The 25,045-nt window shown below is 41.1% G+C and overlaps 2 protein-coding genes across 2 annotated transcripts; both read right to left on the reverse strand.

The window, feature by feature from the left end:
* LOC121872906 lies at positions 1 to 1,911 on the reverse strand (the record flags this gene model as incomplete). The annotated part of the gene is given in 1 exon segment (XM_042376009.1): positions 1 to 1,911. A coding segment is annotated over 1 exon segment (1,233 nt), but the record flags the coding sequence as incomplete, so codon positions are not given.
* Positions 1,912 to 4,600: 2,689 nt separating this feature from the next.
* Positions 4,601 to 18,271, reverse strand: LOC121873049 (CCR4-NOT transcription complex subunit 6-like). Its single transcript, XM_042376364.1, has 6 exons — positions 17,378 to 18,271; positions 13,648 to 13,779; positions 10,237 to 10,423; positions 8,769 to 8,991; positions 5,496 to 5,607; positions 4,601 to 4,908 (listed from the first exon to the last, which is right to left on the reverse strand). The coding sequence occupies exons 2-6, from the start codon at positions 13,769 to 13,771 to the stop codon at positions 4,601 to 4,603; spliced, it is 954 nt and encodes a 317-aa protein (XP_042232298.1). The 5' UTR covers positions 13,772 to 13,779; positions 17,378 to 18,271.
* Positions 18,272 to 25,045: the final 6,774 nt, after the last annotated feature.

Raw genomic sequence — 25,045 nt, forward strand, 5'->3', positions numbered from 1 at the left:
ATAACTGAGGAAGTGTTGGTCGTTGTGTAGTCGTGGTGAGTGTGAAGGGAGGGAGTGTGGTAGGCGGGGTGGTGGTTGGTGGTGGTGGTTGGCCACGGCCGGCACCGACCAGTGTCTGGTGCGGGGCGGCACCTCTCGCGCCACACTCCTGACGATGCGGATGTCCAAGTCCCGATGTCCAGCGAAGGAGTTAGTGACGGTGGAGGAGATGTGGAGTGTTGGGTGTTGTTGTGGCTCACTGAAGGAGCGCACCAGCTGTCGGCCCTCCCCCTCACCCGCCATTGTTGGCTCGTCCTCAGACGAGGAACAAGACGATGACGCCGACGACATGGTCGACAGGGCCGACGAGGACGCTGGTGAGGGCGGGGGTGTGGGGAAAATATGGGCGGACACACACCCCCCACACCCACACGCCCGGGAGCCCTCACAGATGCGACGGGCGTCACTCGGGGGGGCGGGTGTGGTGGTGTTGGTGGAAGCGTCATAGTTATAACACATGGGCATGTAAGGCTTGAGGGTGACGATGGTGCCGCCAGCATCATCACCTGACCCCTCACACCCCGCCACACCCGTCACCCCCGACCCTCCTCCTGGCTTGCGGTCCTTTTTACGTCGTTTGCGAGGCTTGATGATCCGCGGCAGACAGTTCTCAGCCTGGCCAGTGCTGCCTTCGTCCGACGTGACGGAGACGGCGTCGCTGGCGGCGGGTGGTGAGCCGTCACCGTCTGTACCAGTGGTGGCAGTGTTTGAGGAACGGGAGGAGGGCGATCCACGCTGAGGGCCTCGGCTGGGCAGAATAAGCGGGGCGCCCTGAGTGTGTAGTGCCAGCCGAGCCAGAGGTAGACGCTCCACTTCGTCGCCTTCGTCAGTAGCAGCAGTGGACACATCCTGGCGTTGGTGACGGAGATCCCTTGCTAGAGGCGACTCGTTGTCTTTATGGTAGCGGTGGTAATGGTGGTGGTGTGGTGGGGAACTATGGCCCCGCTGTTGGTGATGGTGGTGGGGGCGTCCTTGGTGGCCCCTACCAGGACCACGACGCTGAGGCAGAAAGGAAAACAAAGGCATCCCCGCTAGAGCTGAGCCGCCCTCCATCATGTAGCTCGGAGTGGGGGAGTCGTGCTGCTGTTGCTGGTTAGTGTCCTGAGGGAGTCTGCGTCCCCTGGAGTGGCCCCGTCCCCCACGGGGCTTGGAGACAATAAGGCAGGAGCCCCGGTATCTGTCCACGTCGTGCATGGCGCCGCTGCTTCACACACCTGAGATCCTTCAATATCACAGTCGGTCACGCTGGCCAACACCCGCGGTGCTCACATGTGCACCCAATATTTATCTCCTCTTCTCACACACAACAAACTCACACTTTATCCAAATACATTTTTCTCTCATCAACAAAAGCCAAATCAAGTGTAAACAAACAAAACCAACACGAAAAACTATATGTAACATTAATTTCTAAGTATTTATATATAGTATACTCTTATAAAACCTAAACACTGGCTAATGTGTATCTCGGTATGGCACGGAGGTGCCAACCAACTGTCACTCGGGAGACCCTGTCATGGTGACCGCGGGTCGAGTATGATCACGTGGGAAGCGAGGTGGTGGACGGAGCGTGCAACGTCCTGCCTTACGATCAGCTCAAGGCACACTGACTGAGGCTCCCGCGCGGCGCACACTTCCTCTTTCACAACCTACTAAACTCGGCCACCGCGCGCCGCTCCATGCCACACGCCACTACAATCTCTCTCCATCACCCACTTCAACTATTCACGCTCCCATACACCACAATGATCACAACACACATAGAGTCACCAAAAGTATATTTAACATTTCCTCACAACATAGAGACAATCTTAAGTACGAATTTTATATTAATCTACGTATTATATGTACGTAGTATGTCATGTCTTTAAGTACGGTCAGGTCGCACAAGGGTTATCAGTGCCACCAAAAACTTCAGCACAACACAACGACACAAACAAACAGACTCAAGATAAGTTTAAATCTTCACAAAATAATTCACGAGTTTATTTAGCATCAGATCTTTTGAATCCTTCACAATTATCAACAAAAAAGTGCGAGGTGGCAACTGTGTGAGCCAGTGTCCCGGGGGCGTACACAAACACGAGCGCCTGCGTAATGTTGCTCCGCCATAACACACACACACACAAACTATATTTTATCTAATATCACAAATTTTTTCTTCAAACATTAAGACATAACACCAACCTATTATTCCTATGACCAATACACGGACTCTCTCTCTTCGTTACCATCACTCCATTACACTAGATACTTGTGAAATAATAGTAGCAATAATAAGTTAATACACACTAAGTCACCTTTGTTGTGTATACTGTCACATTAAGTCACAATAATAAAATAATAAAAATAATAATAAATAAAAAAGAAGGCGCTTAAACACCTTTTGAATTAATCAATGACGCAATCACCAGACAAAGAACAACTTGAAGATACAAAAAAAAAGATAAACCAAATCTTTCACTTGCGTATTCTGTCATGAACTGTCGGGAAACATTAATGAGATGTGACAAAACACTAAATTATCAAGACCACGAAATCTGACTGGAAGCTTGCCCATCTCCTTATCTGCCCCCTGGAAACAGACTGCCAGACACCCATGTACCTACCTGAAGTATTGCCACTCATCCCATTATGCAGCCTTACTGTGAAGTACTTTTAAATAAAATATGAGGATAATGGGATATACTGTACTGTAGTGTACTAGTGGTTTCTGATCATTTGCCATCTACAATTTAGAGTGGATTGGGTGCATAAATGGTGGACAAGGTAAACAGGCAATTTAATAGGAAAGTTGTAATTTGGGAACCAGCACTGACAACTGAGGCGTCTCTAACATTTAATGCAAATCACAAATCTGCTTCGCCTTCCAATTCGTTTTGTGTTTATATAGTCATTGCCGGCAGAGATGAATGTGCTGACTCACAAATGTAAGTGAAGAAAATGTAATGAGAACTTCGGGTATATAGTACAGGAGACACTTTGACCCAAGTGTCAGGAAAGCTCCGCCTGAGAAATTCACTTTTCACCGTCAACTCATTTGTTAGCTGCAAAAATTCTTCCTGAAATTTTCTGTGAATGCTCTCCACTTGAACCACTCCACACATGAATGGGCCTCACGTGATGGCCATTTGAATGGTCTCAGTGTTAATCTCCGGGAAATACCACTAACATTCACTCTCGAGTTCACCGAGATCCTCCACAATGTCCGTTTTCAACTCTTGGTCGATTGATTTGTCTCCCAGGGTTTCACTCAATCTATGGAGTGCTGAGATGTTTCCTAAATCCACCTTTCATCCCCAAAGAATGCCCTAATGTGATCACTGTGGCTTGATGTTCACAATATTCAATACTTGAACAGTGTCAACTCATTAAACTAGTTACACCCTGAAGTTTGGTGTTCTCATAACAAGCAAGAGGTCCTCCTTCCCTGGTCGTCAAGAAGTCTCTCCAATTCATCTCATAGCTCCACCTCCTTCTGCTTTGCATGTACAGTATATTAACAACTATATAAGGTAAAGAACAAAAAAGTTAAATTATTTGTACACAGCAGAAGTAGCCAAAGTTTTATACTGCGCAGTGTAAAGGAAATTCTTTTAAATACAGCAAAGTAATTCTCAAAATAATTTATCTCAGACATCTGCATTTATACCAGCACCTCTCTGAATACCAAAATGAAGAAAGCAGTCAGGATACAGCTTAGTGTATACAGAATACAGTACTGTATATTTATTCTAACATCTGGTAGGTTATTATACTGAACAAATACAAGATAATGACGACGATGATTCACTAATATATTTTGTATAAATACAATTGTGCAGGAGAGGACAATAGCAAGCGAGTATTACATAAGGTCACTGGTGATAAAGCACATCTAAGTGTCAAGGACAAACTACAGTTCAGTAAATTGTTGGGTTACAGATTTATACTGTACAGTATTTAAATATTTTAACATCTGGTGAGTTTATATTGGAAATAGATATGTATACACTTTACTCATACAAGAAAAGTGCTGTGGGGAATATTAGTATGCATACATTATATACAGTACTGTACTGCAAGCTGAGTGGTGCACCTGTATACAAACAAGCCCAAACAGTATGTAACACACACTGTACAGAGAGTCTTGGTTATTACAAATTTGCATATTACAGTTTCAGTTTATTGCAATTTAATTTTTAAGAACAAAATATTAGATAACTCATCATCGCCACCATACTGTATTATGTTTATTTTCCATGTTTGCATAGGTTAGCCTTGATTATGGTACCTGACAACAACTATTCATGCTGAACGGTCTCCTGCAGCCTATCTCATCAGGTTCTTAACTTTAATGCCATTCTTACAACCTCTCCCATGTCATTCCTGGCCTCCCCCTGCCTATCCTCCCCTCTGCAATTAAAATCATGCACCTCTTGATCCAACTGTTCTCATCCATTCTCTCCACATGTCTTATCCACCTCAACCTCCCCTTATGCAAAACCAAGCAAAACCTCACCAATACTATCAATACCAAGCCACCCTCTTACACATCCACCTCACCATTCTATACTTCACCTCAATCAAGCCTGTGTATGTCATCCTCTTTAACTTGCCATATTTTACTACCATACAAATATACATCACACCTGTCAAAGCTAGATGCATACTTCTCTCCTTTCTTTGTGGAGAACGTCCTCTTGATCTTAATAAAGGAAGCAACGACCTTAAACTTCTTCCAGCCACATCTGACTCTTGTAATTGAGAAAACTTCAGCACCGCCTCCAACACTGATCAAGTCACCCTGGTAATGGAACACATCAACGCAACCCAAGTACATATCCCCAGTGTTGAGTTTCTCCAGCCTAGCTAAGATCACATAATTACCTACACATAAGCCACACTTAAGAGACAGTAATATCCTGCAGTTTGCCATGTACTCCACCTTCCACACTCACTGCACATTACTGAGTTGTCCATTTTCCACCACAGGTCCTTCACCCAGGCCAGTAATCAATACCTTTGTTTTCACCACATTCACTCTCATGCCTCTTTTTACTTCATTCCATCTTACCATCTCTTATATTTCTCTTCTGCCTTTTTAGCACTATCTACTATCAACATACAACAACTACCAAGACAGACCAGTCCTTAAGTCCCATGATAGTGTCTCCAGCATCATGATAAATACAAGGCAACTCAAGACAGACCCTTATTTTCACCTCCAATTTCTCGCTTTATTTGCCATTTGCTCTCTCAGCAGATTTTGAGCCCTCATACAATGCCCTAAACATTAATACAATACTTTTCAACACCTACCTCCTCATTACCCTCTACGTTATCTCATGTGGTAAACTGTCAAATATCTTTAAGTCTACAAATACAAAGAACAATTTTCTCTCCTTTCCTACATATTTTTCTTGTACAGTACAGTAGTTGCTTGGTCATAAAAATTCCCTCTGTAGTCTCCCTACCTAGCATGAACCCAAACTTCATTCTGTTAATCTCCATTCTCCTATCATTTTCTCCATCACTCTTTCCACAACTTTCATAACCTAATCTAACAGCTTCAGGACTCTGCAGTTTCTGTAATAAATGCTTCACCTTTACCCTTATAAGTATTCACAGTCTCACTGTGAACTGGAACAGTACATTCGATCATAATTACATTAATTAATGGCATCACCAGTTACATATCAGTAGTCTGTTGCTTTCAGTATTTCTGCTAACAGCAGCCTTTCCATTCTTCATTTTGCCAATTGCTTTCTTCATCCATTTTCTTTCAAGCCATGGGCAAGTTCCCTGTATTAAGCTGTCCCTGTCCCACACAAAATCCTCATTCAATTATTGCAATGTGTTTAGTTTTTTGCAATGCTATTGTAAGAAATAAATTCAAACAAGCCTCTCAGTTGTATTTTATATATACAGTATTTATAAATATTCCGTGCTTTTTCTGATAGATTATAAGTGTTTCTGTATGAACATAATATAACAAGGAACTAAACCCTTCCAGTATATGAGGACCACCTGTAACCCGTGTCTTATGATGACATGCCCAATAAACAAGGATACAAGGTATACAGTAAGTCCTCGTTAACATTGTCTCAGACGACGTCGCTACTCTTTAGATACCCATGATTCAGACAACGTCCCGACCAATTCGCTATAACGTAGTCACCCAACAAGGACTACTTTGTATGGCGCATCACCCTCTCTCATCTTAGCTCACTACGCTCTCTCGCAGAGCGTCCCCTGGTCGTCTTCTCTCAACTCCAACCAACAACGTCGGCTAGAGAAGGTACAGAAAAGGGCCTGCAGAATCATGCTCGGCGCAGAATACTCCGGCTACATCAACTCTCTCTCCACCCTGGAAATGCCATCCCTCAGTGACCTCCACCACCAAGCACTGGAAAGGTTTGGCAGCCAACTAATGCACCACCCTCGTCATCGCCACCTCCTGCCACTGGCAGCCCCCCACCCAACTCATGCAGTTCGCCACTACAACAAAATTCAGCCCATAAGAACCCGCACCGATAGATATAAGAACAGCACCATCCCATCTATTGTTAAAATAATAAACAACTCCTGATTTATGTACTGTACAGCCCTGTAAATGTATTCAATGCATATTATATCATTATGTCTAAATCAAATGTAAGTTTGTATATTTTCAGCCACTGGCTGCAAATCTATTAATAAAACGTTTATTATTATTATTAGTATGTGTTTTGGCTCTAAATACAGTACTGTAACCATTCGAAATGGCTACCAAGCGCCCATCAAGTGTTAGTGATGCTAGTGTTGTGAAGAAGCAATGCAAGACCATTAGCCTTGCTACGAAATTGGAGGTTTTAAACCTCCGGGTCTCAGTGACTCGCCACCCTCCTCCTCACCACACACTCGCTCCACCTCCGCCCATCAGGGAGTACAATACAAAATGATTTAGTTTACTTATCTTTTGGGATGTATAATATAGTGTATTGTATAGTGTATAGTGTATAATAAAGCATTTTATCTATTTCTCATGGGTAAAATTGTTTCCGTTAACGTTATGTTTTTCAAGAGCGTAACCACAACATTAAGCGAGGACTTACTATATATATATTTTCTTACGAAATAAGACTGAATATGACAAATGTTATACCACATCTCAAGTGACTCACCAGAATCATCATCTTTGTACAACCCAACCCTTCAACATTTACACAAAAGCTCCATACATGCTCACCACTTATTAAGATAAAGAGTTAGTAGATTACTGAGACACTGAGCGAGTTTTATGAGTGATGTGGGAAAGTACAGTAGGTTTATCTTGCTAGTATAAGTGGTACTGTATGCTTAGTGTGGCACCCTGTCTGCTGTGTCTCTTTCTAAACCAGAAGGGAGGAGAAATCTGACCCTAAAAAAATCTATTGGCCTGATTTGTTATGGCATGAAGCTGTCCATTTTCAGAACCACTTTGCTCTTAGTACAGTACTGGAACTCAGCTGTGTCCTGTACCTGTGTTAGCTCTCCCTTATCATATGAAGCAGCCATGACCTCCCTCTCGTCCCCCCTCCCCCACACACTATGTTACGTCACCACACAATCTTACAGGCCTACTTCTCCCGCCCCTTCCCTTCCAACACAATCAACTAGTACTTCACAAAACCCACACTCCCTTTATGGAAGAGAAATAGAGTTAATTAAATATTAAACAAATGCTTGACAAATTTCACTGAACCCCTTCATTATACAACACCACTTTTATTATTTTATGTGGCTAACACAGGACAATTTTATTCAGCACCGAGAGAAACCCCCTCGTATACCAGAGATTAACAAGCATACAGTTACCTCTTGTCTTGTTCTGTCTGGCACTATTTGGAAGTAAGGGGAAGAATTATTGTGAGGAAACCCTAAATTCCCTTTCCATCTCCTTAGTTTTTGAAATTAGAGCCCTGTTTGGAAATATTTGATGCTGCCATAACCAAATCCCACCTAATTGCCAGATACCCACAACAAATTTAGCGACTAAAATATTCATCTTCCATTACTGCACATGTAACATTGGTTCCCCAGCCACTAATAGAGATATTCTTGTGTACAGTATGGTATATAAAAGACCCAACTCAATCACCATTATGAAGCTACTGTTTGTTACATTACATCTTTCCCTACAATATTAACCCTTTAGATATACTACTGTATTTATTTGGACAGTTTTATGTCCCCAATTCACAAAAAATAAGATTGAAACGATGTCTTTTCAAGCAGTGCATAAAAATAACAATACCATTAATTTTTCTTATAGGGTACAATATACAGATCTAGATCATGAAAAACAAGTGATTTGTCATTTTTCTGCAGTTATTAGAGCGCACACTTCTCGCAGCATTCAAAATATGGAGCAACACCGGACCAAATTCATCAACAAAGTGTGAGGAACATACAGAACTTAAGAGAGTTAAATAAAAAAAGTAGCTTACACTGAACAGTAATGAAAATTTACTTACCTGTTCATTTGTCAGCTACACAGATACATCTTTATAATGTACAGTGGTAGAAAAAAATTAATTCAGCAGACAGGGAGGGAGGGAGGTGGTGGTGTATGTGGAGACTTGTCAACTTACTGTAGCATAAAGATGGTGATTTAAAAGTCTGTAATTTTCATTCCACACCACAAATTGATTTTTTTTTAGATTAATTGTGAGGCAGACACAGCTTAAACTCCCTCCCTGCCGAAGTGGTTTTGTCCACAACCGTACATCAACATAATATAATGAACAAATAACTACACCAATTTTGTCCTTACCTGCTAAATTGTCGAGCATGTAAGAGAGAAGCTTTAGTGTACCATTGGACTCTGAGTAGACAGCTTGAATCTCCATTGTAAGAGGGTTGCCTTTTAGGCCAATATTTTGCAGATTGAAAAGCTTGCCTATTTCATAAGGCAAAACACGCAATTGGTTATTGTTGAGCAGCAGTTCCCTGAGAAGGAAACAATGACATATAGTACCATACTCTTAAAATTATAATGCATACATACATCAATGTTTCACCTGAAAAAAGTAGGCAGACAATAAGACCTCTCAATAGCAGGCTAACTGTTGGAAATATCTCAGTGGGCCATATAAATCATCAACACTGTGTAACAAGTTAGTAGAGTACTGTACAGTAAACCATCATACAAGTGAACTCTCTAAAGCTGTGATTTATATCAACCCAGATGACAAAATACAGTACTGTGCATACAAATTTATGCACACCAGCAAAGACCCTTGACCCTTTCTGTTAAGTGGGAGCCTTTGTAACTGCCATATCCTTGCTAAGAATGAGGTATTAAGAAAGGATTCTCTAATTTTCATGTGATTCAATTATTAGTTTTCAGTCACAATTCCAACCTAACCTAACTTGAGACTTGGAGGCTAAAGAAAGTGGGGCTACAGTGACAGATGATAGGTAACTAGGGAAGAGTGGATTATGCAAATGATTGATAAGAGAGCAAGGCAAGGACGCTGCAGCAGCACGAGGGAATCAATGACAGCAAAGAATGAGTGTGTGTTTGGATCTTGAGAGAGAGAGAACAATTCACTCTACATAATGCTACAAACAGCCACTATTAATGGCCACCAACTACCACATATTAATACCACATCCATCAACAAGGTCATCTCCGAGAATTTTTTTTTTATTATCGCCGGAAGAATCTCCACCTCAGCTTATTTCACCTAAAGATTAACCACCCTAGAGCTATTTGGGAGGACGAGGATAGGATAGCGTTAGTGTGGTTAGGGTAGGTTAGGTTAGGATCAGTTAAGACAGGTTAGGTTCAGTTCAGTACAGATAAGATAGGGAAGGATAGAATAGGATAGGTTAGGATCAGTTAAGACAGGTTAGGTTCAGTTCAGTACAGATAAGATAGGGAAGGATAGAATAGGATAGGTTAGGATAGGACAGGTTAGGTAAATGTTAGCAGAGTTAATCAATAGGTGAATTAAGCTGGGGCAGAGATTCTTCAGGTGATCCTAAAATTTTATTGAATGGGTCCATGTTGTTGGGTCTAATGATAGCTGGTGACCTTTTATAGTGGTTGGGTTAGGTTAGGTTTGGTTACGTTAGGTTAGGTCGTTAGATTTGGTTAGGTTAAGATAATTTATGATGGGTTAGGTTAGGATAGTTTATGATGGGTCAGGTTAGGTTAGGTTACGTGGACAAAGTTACACATCAACGCACCTGAGACGTGTTAATTCGCCTATTTCAGCTGGGAGGCTGCGGATTTTGTTGCAAGATAAATCAAGATACATAAGATGTTCCAGTCGGGCAATTTCAGCAGGAATGCGAGACAGACAGTTGTCATTCAGGTACAGAGATGTTAGGTGCTGCAAGGACCATACAGCTGGACTTATGTTTCGAATATTTCCTGCAGAGAGAGAGAGAGAGAGAGAGAGAGAAAAAAAATTAGATACCGGATGCAGTATTATAAAAGCAACGCAGTACAGTAAGGGGTCAAAAGTTCGCTCCCTCCCAAACCAAAGCAGTATCGACCCCAAACGAGATAAAAGCAACACAACCGCAGCAGATGACAGTCAGGTTATAAGTCAGTTCAGAGGAGACTCGTTCCAGTGACTCAGTTTCACCGTGGGGAGCGAACTTTTGTCCCTGACTGAACCTGAGCTGAAGGTGTGGAATTTTAAGAGGTTAAAGGAAAAAAAATTATAAATATTGTGTGTAAGGCCCTACATCGACCTTTTTCTTGGTACTTCATGGCTGTCAGTGTCCTCTCGTGACAGCCAGTGCGACCTGTTATAATACTCTCATCGTTATATCATTCACATCCATACTGGTTTATCCACGATTCCTCACCAAACTACAAACATTCCATGGGACCAACACCATCTCAGTCACACCCTTGCTCTAATTTTCACCTGCAGTGTGTCTAGCTTCTACTGAGCTACTCCATCCATCCATACAGTACACTCATTTCTTCACCCAACCTTCAACCAGTCTCAGAATACAACTAAATAGTATGAATATTTCCTCCATTAATGTTTCCACCACTCCTGTTTCTATATCTTATCAACACGGTTCCTTTATATTTTTCTATATTTCATTAATTATTTCATTATCTACATATAAATTATCACTCAACACTTAAATACAATATGATAATTTTCCCACTAGATAGACACCAACTTTATTAAATGGTCCCACAGCCATGACTGCCCATTAGGGACAGAGTGGCTACATAACACATTACGGTGCAGTACAGGGCAGTAGGTATATAAGCACATTATATGAGAAGGTATCACACTCGACCATCCTTTCTTCCCCGGGGTTGGCACAGGACCAAACCAGTAACCCTTGTGGCAGGAGGTGAGCTGCTTCCACTTGGCCTCTGCACCATTTATTAATAAGAAAGTTTCTTTCTGATATATGACTGAATCATACACTCATAAAAAAAAAAAAAATACTATAACCTGTTCCACTGACAGTCAACCCAACTGCCACAGTATGGTAGAAAACACAATTTCTAGTAAGTCAACCAGCCTTCTTATCCAGCTAAATCCAGAATTGTATCTGGATCTGATGGCTCTTTCAAAAGGTGAGTGAGGAGTCATTCAGCCATAGTCTTACAACAAACATAAGGATCATTCCTCCATCTTCAGTAATAAACTGTAGAGGGTGAAGGAAGCCCAGAGGATGACAGCCATCATGTCTCACAATATAGGTATCCTGCAGGTATGATATAGCATATCTATAATTACCCCTCCACGTCTATGTTTGGAAATATACTGAACAACAGATAATGCACATGTGAATTATACTGGATTTTTATTTTAGTTTCAGGTGACATAATGTATAACAACAGGTGAAATAGGTACAGTTACAGTAGTCTCTATGATTTCTGAAGACTAACACACTGTATACATAACTACAGAGAGAAGTAAGTCCTCCTCTGGTATGATTAGCTCCAAGCATATTATTACTGTATACATATAATATATGGGTAACCATTAGTTGCAGTCAAACAAACAATCTTCATACGAGAGTACAGTACACATCTTATGACAGGAAGAATAAAAAAAACCTTACATTAAAACTTCTCAAAGCCACAATCTTTCTGTGGGGCCATTCAGTTGGGTTGTGGGTGAGAGACAATATGAAGACCAACATTGATGGCTTCATGAGATTTAATGGCTTGGCTGCAGCTCTATGTAGGTTAATACTTCACCCAACACGTAGTACAGTACAGTATAGTATGCATTTACGCGGCTTTTGTTTACGCGGTGCCTTGTCAGAATGAAATGCTTAAATTACGCGGTAAATTTGGTCATTTACGCGGGAAGCGGCGCGGGCAGGGTGCAGGTCTCCCAGTCATCAAAACATGACCGAGTTCTTCACCCGCCACCCACCACAGCCGGCCCATGATAGTGATAGTGAGGATATGGACTTTGAGGGGTTTGACAAAGAGGCCCTGCAAGCCTCTGTGGTGGATAGTGATACAATTGATACAAGTGATACAGGTGAGGGCCAATAATCTGTCCTCTGCCTCGGAACCAACCTCCCATCCCCGTGTGCCCAGCCATCTTTTCTACTAACGTAAGTGTTAAAAAAACAAATATTATTGATATGTCTCTTAATTATTAATTGTGTGTGCATACCATCATAAAATTAAGATGTTATTTTGACTACAAGGTACGTACAGTATTGTGTCGGAAAAAGTGGAGTTTGGGGGTCGGCCCAGTCTCTATTTCAATTAATCCCATATGTTCTGTTACTTCATTTACGCGTTTCTCGTTTTACGCGGGCATCCACGGGTTCAATTGACAGCGTAAATGCAGACTCCACTGTATCTCATGGCACACAAAGAAGTAATGCACATTCTCCGTTCTCATGAAAACTACACCAAAGAACATAATTTTGTTAATAGGTCTACTACAGTACAGTACTGGACATATATGGTTACTATCATACACTGGTAATAAGCCGACATACCATGATTAAAAATTATATAACTGTTACTTAGACTGAAAAATATAGTCGGTTATGAGACCTACATGTGATGTCACAATCCAGTGCTTTCAAACTTAGCAATAAATATTTTCTCTACAAGACTTGGGAATGACAGGAATGTGTGACTTATACCGTACATGAGTTAGTTTTCAGTCACAAAAGGTTCAGGGGTTGACCCACATCTTAACCCTTCAAGAGTTAATGCTACAATATGTGAGTGTAGTTAAATTACCAGGTCATAAATTACAAGTGTTAATTAATATATAAAATGTGTCCCTTTCCAGTCCATCCTCATAGACCAGTAAAATAAAGGTGTTCACAGTATACTGTACTGTACAGTGTGTGACAAAGAACTATGAGCACAAGGTACATTATTGGGGCAAAACAATTCCATGAGGCAGAATTGAGTCTTAATATACAGTAAAGTGAAGTCCATAAGTCAACATGCATACAGCCAGGGTAGCCTGGTTGTAAGCTGTCTTGTAGGTCGATCAGGTGAATCCATAGTCAATAAAATAATGTACTGTATAGAAGTATAAATACATGTACCACATTCCTGCCATAAATATTACAATATAATTGGATAAATACAACATAGTAATATGAAAAAAGACAGTATTATCTGCTAACCTGTTATCTCAAGTTCTGGCCAGTAAGACTTTTTGCCAGAGCCAAACTCTTCTTGACCCATAATGGTGTGTGACCGCACCCGGTGCGGTTTTGATTCCTTTCCTTCCTTGGGAGTTCTTGACATATTTCACCCTGGAACAAAAACTGGTTCTGAATAATTTCATTCAACATTTATCTAAAACATCACAAAAGAGGAAAAAGGGATATTCCTAACACCTGACTCTTGGCGGTCACATCCCCTGCGGGAACGGACCACCATCAGTACCAGGCCAGCAGGCAGCAAGCTACGGTAATTCAATGATGAAGTAAAATGGAGGAATGATCTTCAAAACTGTAGAAGAATGAGTGACTCATACATAGCCAGACAAGTTCAAGAGGTGGAAATTAAGGCTCCCAGATTAACTTAATGACTTGGACACATACAGTAGACTTTGTGTGTAAACAAACATGACTCCGGGTTTTATTTCAATGGCATCACCACACTGTGGTTTGATTGGTCACTTTTGCCACAATTTAAAATATGGAAATTATTTGTATTTTGGGGACAACCTTCAATACTTAGGTGAGCACAAATTTAAGATTACAATGACACTTGAACAATAACAAACGTACAAGGAGTGGTTACTTTAGCCACACTATCACTTCAAGCTTCAAACATTTGGATTTCTTTTAATTATAAGATTATTATTGTACTGTATATCTACTGCATGTACAGTACTGTACTTTCACTTATGTTTCTTATTGGCTTACAAATTATATAACCATTGTGTACACCCAAAAAATCATAAAAAATAATGTTTTGTAACATTTCAATGACTTCGGGAAGTTTTTGATCACAGTAATATATAATGGAAGCCTGGGGGAAAAGGTGCATCATTTTGCCAAAGATTTTTCAGGAATGGTTTCCTTTCAGCAATAAGGGTCTACCTGTATTATCCCGTCTTTATCATCTCATGAAGATAAAGTATATCAATTAAACTTTGCCTGAATACCACTTTAATGTATACATATTTAATAATGAAAGTAATAAATCAATCTAGCAGTAAATGAATAGTACATTCCTGCAATGCACTACCTAGCAAGTGGTATACTGTACTTTAAGTGACCAGCTCTTTGCAACTGGTACACTGTGACTACTGTACAGTATACATCACTTAGCAAATAAAAACAATACACAATTGATAGAGTTTCCTTCTCCCTGTGGTTAACAAATAATAAGCCTAATAGTTAATGAGGTTACGTTCAAAAATTACAAACAGGTTGTGATACTTTACACGTCAGACTCCTGTGGGAAGGAACCACTTAAGGGAAACTTTCTATAGAAGAAAAATTGTTTCTACTTCATGAATAAAAAGAAAGGTATTATTTTAGTTTCGGTCACCCGGACAATCTTAGGAATTTAACCCCCCACCAGAAGGGGGGGTAGATATAGTCCCTGGGTTCTGTGGCGAGGTTAGGTCGAGTTGAAAATCTAAATACAGGGATGACCGAAACTAAAATTTTATCAAAAGAAATGCGTGGATCAACTGCAAATTTTTTGGGGGGTTTTCCCTCATTTTTATTTTTAACGTGCTTTTCCGTGACTCAGAGAGCTACCAGGGAAGCTACCATTACAGTATTTGTTTATCTGTCCACCAATAGACAAACATGTTTCATAGACATCAAGGCTTCCAATAAATAAACATTAAAAAAACTGGCAGCAGCTTATACAATATTATTTCTATAGCAGTAATAACAATACTAATACTGTACACCCCCCCCACCCCCAATAAAAGAGAAACTGTATTATAAATAGCTTGGCTATTTTACCTTGGTGGCATTTCATACCTAAACAGCCCAAACTTTATTGCCAAAACAACAATATAACTGATTTATTGTACAGTAAATACGATACTGTACACTAACCTATTTCTTTTTATTCATGATGTAAGACTTTTCTCTCCCTTCTATAGACAATTTCTATAGAGAGGTTCCTGCCAATGAATCAGTTGTCTTAAGTATTACCCTGGAAATAGCAAGCTACAATATTTAAGGATAATATAAAATACAAGTAACTAAAATGTCAATAGAAGTTAGGCATAAAAACATTAAAAAATATTTTGTTATATTGTCACATCCTAACATGAACCAATACTTAAACACAAGTTATAAAGGGTGATTCAGCAAAGAGAACATTATTATTTTTATTTTTTATTTTTTTATACGGGAATTAGCCCACCCGGACACAGGTCAAACGACCCACAACGGGGCCTGGGGGGGCGAAAAAAAAAAAAAAGAACAGAAAGAAATTGAAAATAGAGAAGAAAAAGGTTATACTGTACTGTGTTAATCTACACCACGAAGATGCCGGAAAACCATCTTTTTAAAGTGAGACAGATTGTATAAGTATGAAAACACAGAAGAAGGCAGAGCATTCCACAGTTTGGCTGTGTGAGGAAAGAAGGAGGTACTATTGGAGGATGAAATCCTTGGATACTTCTAAACCACAATGTCTCTTTGGTAAAATGTCAGATTCTGCATAGTGTCCGTGTTAAAATACATTTAAGATATTTCTGCAGGAAATTAAGGATAACCGAGATATCAATTTTTCAATATTATTAGATTTGCTCAGTCACAAGTGTGGCCATGATTTGTTTACATCTGGTACCGATCTTTCTTCTGATATTAGAAAAATGTTTTTCCTATTGTATTTGATGAGTTTTGAATGAATTTGATATTCATTTCCGCTGGTAATCACTCGGATTTGAGATACCCCCATCCCCCACCCAACAATCTTAACGGAAACAGTTGGATTTTTTCCGAGTAAATCACATAAATAAAATACCAACCAACAAACAAAACCTAACATAACATAACCAAGGGGGCTCTGCCCCCCATGAACCCCCCTTTGTTCATGCCCCCACATCTCGAACAAAGAACGTTGTTCGGTAATACAGTTTTCTAAAAAAAAAAAAAGAAAGAAAATGCTTCACCATTTTCTTCTGATTAAACTCAGCAATTGACTTAAAATAATCTTTATCACAATGTCGGCACAGCTCTTCCACCTGTTCAGCCATATCTGGGACTGAAAATTGGGGGAGGGTCAGACCTTCTCCGCCAGATGAAAACAAATCATGGTGACACTTGTGACTGAGCAAATCTAATAACATTGAAAAATTAATATCTCGGTTATCCTTAATTTCCGGCGGAAATATCATAGAAGAAAAATGTCTTAGGAAATGTCTAAACATTACGAAATACATATCAATAACAGCGAGAGAAAGACTGGTGTAAGAGTATAAATTCACCAAGTTTTCTTACCCCGAGAAAGTGACAAAAAGTTCACCATGAGGAATACTATAAAAGGCATAGGCAGTTTTTGTCATTTTCTGAAGGTACGAAAGTTTTTATCATCTATGGAGAAATTTCCTCATGTTGGTGGTGAGGTCAGACCATGGTTGGCAAGGATTACACAAACATTTACCCAACTTATTTTCCAGTTCTCTAGTTACATTATATTATCCATCCCTTTCCTGACCAAAAGTATTTAATAATATCAATAAAATTTATGATATACAATACAAAGGCAACACAAAATGGCCCGCATTAAAAGGCAAAAAGGGTCCAAAGTTTTAGATTGTCTACAATATTGATGCTATGCAATGTAGTGCCATGTTCTAAACTTATCTCAAAAGCATATAAGACAAGGTATTTTATTATTCATTATGAAATTGTATAAAAAAAAGCCTACGTGTATGTCTCTACAGCCTGGAGGTAGAAACTTTGCAGGTACTGTACTTCCTCATCACTGTTTCACGCACACAGCACCAGAGACAAGCCTGGACTGTATCAACCATTTTTTCACACCACTTTAGCTTATCTTTAAATTACCAACCACCATCATGAACTCGAACTCGTTAGGAAGCTTCAAATATAGGTTGGATACAGATACGAGGAGTGATAAGGGTTGGGTGCAAACGGGGCTGCCTAGTATGGACCAATAGGCTCACTACAGTTTCCTCCAGTCTTATGTTCTTAGGTAAGTTGTGTATCATCATTATTGAACACAGAAACACCAGGTAAAAGCGGCAGAATATCCATATCTGCATTACCATTTCAGCCTATAATTCCATCCTTCAACACTGTTTGGAGTGGACAACCATAAAACACCCAAGACTCGGCAGTTTGCAGTCCTTGTATCTGGGACAAGCAAAACTCGAAGTAAAACACCATTTCTTTTATAAAATAAAGAGCAATTGAAAAGTATAAAGAAAAATCTAGAGCATTTTGTCATGTTTTTGGGTGGTTTTGGTGGGCGAGTGGTACCCTGACCTCACTTAAAGGTACCACCACAGACAACTTATTTACACTCGACATCATCAACCTACAAGTGGTAAAAAGGTTATTTTCTATATATTTACGCAAAGTATCATTCACAGGTAGTACTGGCGGGAGAAACTTGCACTAAACCAGAGGCAACACAGGTGAGGTACGGGAAGCAAAGGTGAAATCAGCTGATCATCAAATAACCTTCGTAAACATTCCCAGGTTATGGCCGAGCAGTCTGGCCTGTGCACTCATCTCTTTTACCCCATCTTCTCCTTATTTCCCCTCCTCAAACTTTACTGCTTCATACTACGGGAGGTTATAGTTACCTGCATTTAATATAGGGTCAGTTTCAACTGAAAATTCAAGCTGAAATATCCAACTTTCTATTGAGTTTCTGTGTCCTTCTCTCAAACACTGGAGAAACAAACAAACATGGAGGCTGACTGAGGACGGCCTATGATTGGTCAGCGGCGCCGCCATATTGGCGCGCACCTTCCCGCCACCTACTCAAATTACTCAACTATTTTGTTGAAAATCTCCCTTATGGAAGCTACATCACTAAGATTGAATTTAAAGAGTACTGACTTCCTTCATCATTACCAATATTGTTATTTAGTAACATCAAATACAACTCTATTACTACCCCCAACGCTCAGAAGCCCACTTACCTGTCACCTTCAGTTTAATATATTTTCGTCTTAATTACTATAAACATAATCAACTATGAGCAGGATATGAAATCTAAACAGACAAGATATAATAAAACTGATTTTCATAAAGCGAAAATGCGGAATATATAATTAATGTGGGCAACAAGGTGAGAGGTGAGACAAGGTCACTAGCGAGGTCAACTCAACAGGTTTAAGCTACGCGTTATAATCTTAAGAAAAAACATGACACAAAATACGATACTTGTAATAACATTAAACAGATAAGGAAAGATTGTGTATAACTCGAAGGTCATATACACAACTTTTCCACCACATCTTTTACTTTTACTTTACTTTTATCCTCTTCTCCACTGATCGGCTCGTTAGCCGCTTGGGCGATCAGTCACGTCTTTGATTACTTTTCCTTTTCATTTATCCTCTTCACCAAAAGATCGACTCGCTAGCCGCCCGGGCGATCGGTCACGTCTTTGTCACGCACTGTTGGCAAATACTGGGCATGCACCGGCTCCTGAATGTACCTGAACCCGCTCCAGTGTTGGTCAAGTCTTGTCTTAAAAGAGCTCACACTCGGTGCCGTCACAACACTCTCTGGTAGATTGTTCCAAGAGTTTACAGCCCACACTCCGAAAAAGTTTGCCCTCACAGTTTTCTGGACTTGCGGCTTCTTCAATCTTGATCAGTCTTTGATCAGGTTGAGGCTGTTATCCTGCGTACTACTGATATGATCACTGATACCACTGGAAAATCAGTATACTAAACCACTTTACTTATTTTACATTATCCTCTTCATTACTTGGCAATTCAATAGTTTATTAACCGGTCGGATGGTCTGTTTGTTTTCTGTCACATACTGTTGGTAAGTACAGGGCTGCAAGGGCTCTTGAATGTATCTGATTATGTATGTCAGTATTGGTAGAGTCTGGACTGTACCCCTTCACTGCCGGGACGACACCTTTGACATTTGATTTGGCCAACACCAGAGGACTTTATTTAGCAAAGAGGGGAGTTTATATACAGGGGGTTAATGGAGCTCACAATTGGTGCTGTCAGAACGTTCTCTGGCGGGTTAAGAAGTTAGCTCTGAGCCTCTGGCAGTCTTCTGTACTGTACCGACAGCGTCTTTCATATGAGGCAATGACCTCTAGTAGGGCGGCCATCCGTTGACTCCAGATTAATTGATAAGTACATTTGACTTTGTGGTACTTATTTAATAGTCCACTGTCTTCCATAGTACAAACTGAAGACGTTCTAATCTCTCCATAGGTGAGGTGTATGAATGCCACAACCAATCGGTTGCTCTCATGTACTCGGTATATCCTGGAGACCAAACAGAATTACAGTACAGCAGTACTCCAAGTGAAAGAGCACTACTTTCTGGAAAAGCCTACGAGACGAAATTTGAAAATTTCACTTTGTTATCAACATAATTCAGATGAGAAAATGACCACTCCTGTAATGCTTCACAGCCCATTATATTCTTAATTTCCTTGAAAACTTTGCGTCGTTTGCAACCATTTGGACGAGAGAATGATGAGTATTTGACATATCATAATATGAAGCAAAAGACCAACATCAGTCCTGTGACATCCCACTTGTCGCAGGTACTGCACACATGACGATTTTGTGCCATCAACAAACATTACTTATGATGAGAAAGAAAGTCTTCAATCCAAGCTAGAACATTTTCGCGAATTTCATACTCTCCCAACTTAATTCTCAGCCGTCCGTAAGAGCATTAGATAAGATTTGTTTGGACGAAGATTTCCTTCCAGTAGGCTGGAATGGAACTGCCATACTAATTTTACCCCAAGCAAACAGTTTCTTTTCCAATTAATCAGTACTTGGAAATACATCCAAAGCACGAAAAACTAAACAAACTTTGTCACAGGAGAGTGGACATACGTAAAAACCTCACAATTGACTTGAGACTGAACGTAAATCTTACTAATGTAGAAGAGAATAAATCTAGGCCCACTAGGCTTATATTTTACGATTAAATATTAAACAACAACTATTCACAAGAAACTATTGGAATTTTATACGCTATTATCTCTTGTTGGTATTATTGCTCTGATGACAAATACAGGGCAATTACGATCTCTAAACTGTACCTGAATATGCGCCAGCCAGTGTTGGTCAAGTTTGTCTTTAAATGAGCTCAAACTCGGTGCTGTCACAACACTCTTGGCAGGTTACACCAACAGCTGACAACTCTCACTCCAAAGAAGTTCGCCCTGACAGTGTTCTGTACTTGAGGCTTCTTTACGTTGAGGCGGCGACCTCAAGTGGGGCGGACATCCGCTAGCTCCAGATAGGAACACTTGACTGAGTAATGTCCTTGCAGGTGCCTGTAAACCGGTATTAAATCACTCCTTGCCCTTTTATAGACTATATTATAAACTATACTCTGTTCTCTCCAAAAATCTTGCAACTGTTCCAAATAAAAGGAAGCCCGCGTCACGCCAGGAGAATATGAGCTGGGAGGGGTGGAGGGGGGGGGGGGGATAAAGCTGGACGCTGCTGATTGTTCTTTACTTTCTCCTATTCAATCAGTATGTATTATATGCTAATATTTACTTTTACAGCTTTGGATATCATTCTAGGTGTCATCACTTAATTGTTAATATTACTTGCAATTGCCGAATATAAAGAAAATATATTAAATAATGACGAGCTCTATAGTTTAACCCACCGCATCTCATTCCGCCAGCCAATTGGTTACAAGTTACAAAGTTCAGGTAGACGGACTACAGTAACGGTATAGGCAGTTGAAGGCAATCATATCTTCTCTTGGGACAGGAGATGCCTACAGGAATAGTCTGGTAGCCCTCCTTTGAACGTTCTCCATCAACTGGCAGTCTTTAATCTCAGGAACCAAACTGCATGGCGGTACTCTAAAGTGGTGGAGCAGCTCATTGCTGAAAAGCTGCATGAGGAACTGTTACGCAACATTAAGTGTGGGATACTGATACTGGACCACTTAACAATACAGATTATATTTAACTATATTATTATATTTCATAAATTACTATTTTCAATACTGACTCAGCAGATACTAGGATACAGTGTGGGGTACGTGATATTTTGTTCGCACTCAGGATGGGATGGAGAAAGGAAACTCACAATGTGCTCTCTGTATACATGTTGTATTGGATGTACAGTGCAGCTTGGTGCTGGGAAGTGGCAGTGTGGTTACAAGCGTTGGGTAGAAAGAGCTGGTTGGTGAGGGTGCTCAGAGGAGGACCAGCTTGTGGGTCGCCATGCTCGCCGGCGGGAGCAAGGGCCGCCAGGCAGCGGCGTTGGAGGTGGTGTTGCTTGCTGCGGCTGTAGCTAGAAGAAGGGGTAGGTCACCACGAGGTCAGGTCTTATATAGCGGAGGTAGGGGTGGCTTAATAGTTGACCTCCGTCATGTAAGGCGGAGCTGGTTGACCTAGACCACGACGCATACACTGGGGAATTCGCGGGGTCGGCTATTCAGCGACAAGCGTTTGTAGGGGAGGAATCCACTACAATAGGACTTAAATATATCTACTGTATATTGTACAGTACATACTGGTAGCCGGTTTGTACAGAACTTGTAGATTTTCCTTTTTTTTTTTTACTGTTTCTCTTTTCCTGTTTTTTTTATTTTCGTTTCTTACTTTTTCTATCTTATTCCTCTCACTGTTCTTCATATTATTTTCTTTTTCTTCCCATTCTTCTGTTCCTCACTGTCTTTTCCAGGATATTTTAACTATTTCTTTATTCTATGTAAGAAAATTCATGCAACAACATTTTACTCAAGAGTAAACATGATGAGCAGGACTCATTCAGGTCTATCTTGGTGACTACTGTAGGAGCCGGATTCACTAAGGCATGAGAACGTGCAGTGGATTCCTCCCCTACAAACGCTGTTTGTTGCTGAGTAGCCAATCCCGCGAATTTCCCAGTGTATGCCTCGTGGTCTAGGTCAACCAGCGCCGCCTTACATGACGGAGGTCAACTATTAAGCCACGCCTACCTCCGCTATATAAGACCTGACCTCGTGGTGACCTACCCCTTCTTCTAGCTACAGCCGCAGCAAGCAACACCTCCTCTGAGCACCCTCACCAACCAGCTCTCCCTACTCACGCTTGTAACCACACTGCCACTTCCCAGCACCAAGCTGCACTGTACATCCAATACAATATGTATACAGAGAGCACATTGTGAGTTTCCTTTCTCCATCCCATCCCGAGTAAGAACAAACAACCCATCACCCCACAAACGCAGAAAACTACGCTGAATATCATAGCTAGTAAAGTGAATCATTTGATCGAGAAATATATACCCAAGACCAAACCCAGTGCCTCTAGGAATACAAGGAGACCCCCCACACATGAGCCATGCGGAGGTCGACAAAGTTAAGAAGAAAACCCAGAAATTCAAGACGTGGGTTGGGTCAAACGATGAGCAAGACAGGAGGATGTATGCAAGAGCCAGAAACCAAGCAAAGTCAGAGTGAAGAAGCGCTGAAAAGGAGTTCCAGAGGCTGGTCGCAAGCAAAGTCAAGTCAAACCCAAAGGCGTTTTACCGCTATGCAAAGTCGAAATTAAAAACGCGAGTAGGAGTATCAGACCTGAGGGTTGAAGATGGTAGTTACGCAGATTCTGACCAGGATAAAGCTGAGGCATTGAACAGCTTCTTTTCCTCAGTGTTCACAAGAGAGGATGCGATTAATCTTCCTGCGTTTGAGGACAAACGGTTCGACACAGCACCGACCCACATTGTGTTCACAGAATAGGTTATAAGAAAGAAACTGTCAAAGCTGAAGGTTCATAAGAGTCCCGGACCAGTCATGGTGCATCCCAGAGTGCTAAGAGAGTTGTGCAATGAGCTTGCCGAGCCCCTGAAGATCCTGTTCTGTAAATGCCTGGATGAGCAAAAGGTCCCCAGTGATCGGAAAATGGCTTATGCGAGTCCTATCTTCAAGAAGGGAGATCGTCACTCCACGAACAACTATAGACCAATGAGCCTAACCAGCATAGTATGTAAAGTCCTTGAATGCATTATACGAGATGCCATGATGGAACATCTACTATGAAACAACCTTGTAAAGGATTAACAACACAGTTTTATGCCGGGGCGCTCCTGCTTAACACAATTGCTCAAAGTACTGGATATTTGGACCCAAATTCTGGAACAGGGTGGTAATAACAACAATATTTACCCAGATTTTGCCAAGGCTTTCAACAGAGTACCCCATAAAAGGCTGAAAATTAGATTGGAAGGGTACGGGATTCGGGGAAATGTCTTAGCGTAGATCGAAGACTTTCTCCATGACCGCAAGCAGTGTGTGGACATTAATGGCACGGAATCATCATGTGTACCCGTCACAAGCGGGGTACCACAGGGCAGTGTATTGGGCCCGCTGTTGTTTGTTTGCTTCATAAATGACATGCCTGATGCTGTACATTCCTCCATACAAATGTTTGCGGATGACGCCAAGTTATTTCGGGAAATTAAGAACCAAGCAGACTGTGAAGAGCTGCAGAAGGATCTCTGTGAGCTTCAAGAATGGTTGAAGAAATGTCTGCTAAGATTCAATGTTGAGAAGTGTAAGAGGCTGCACCTGGGACGTACCAACGGTAAGGAGGCATATCATATGTCCCAATGGGACGAAGAAACTGCATTAATTGAGACTGAATGTGAAAAGGACCTGGGTTTGTACGTTGACAAAGAGCTGAAGTTCTCGGGTCCTTGTAAGAAGGTAAATCAGACCACTAAATTATTAGGTCGTATAAGGTCGTTCAAATATCTACAGTCCATCCCTCGTAACGATCTTCAAGAATGAAGTGCTTCCCTGTCTGGAGTACTGTCACCTCGTCTGGTCCCGAGATATACTAGGGACTGTCAGTTGATTGAAAATGTCCAAAGGAGGGCCACCAGACTGGTGCCTGCACTACAGCACCTCAGCTACCCTGAAAGATTAGAGCGCCTGAAATTCCCTAGCTTATATTACAGATGGGCAAGGGGGGGTACCTAATTGAGGTGTACAGTATAAACATCTCAAAGGACACTACTCAGTCGAGTGCCCTTACCTGGAGCTGACAGACGCTCGCCCCACAAGGGGTCACAGCTCAAGGTTGAAGAAGCCGCAAGTCCAGAAAACTGTGAGGGGTAACTTTTTGGAGTGAGTTGTGAACTCTTGGAACAATCTACCAGTGTTGTGACGGCACCGAGTGTGAGCTCTTTCAAGACCAGACTTGACCAACACTGGAGCAGGTTCAGATACATTCAGGAGCCGGTGCATGCCCAGTATTTGCCAACAGTGCGTAACAGAGACGTGACCGATCACCCAAGCGTCTAACGGGCCGATCAGTGGTGAAGAGGATAAAAGTAAAGTAAAAGTAAAATCCCTCAGTTAAGTGCAAAGTAGGACAAAATCTTTCCATTTTCTA

The sequence above is a fragment of the Homarus americanus genome, unplaced genomic scaffold, assembly GCF_018991925.1.
Source record: "Homarus americanus isolate GMGI-L3 unplaced genomic scaffold, GMGI_Hamer_2.0 scaffold11022, whole genome shotgun sequence".
NCBI lineage: Eukaryota > Metazoa > Arthropoda > Malacostraca > Decapoda > Nephropidae > Homarus > Homarus americanus.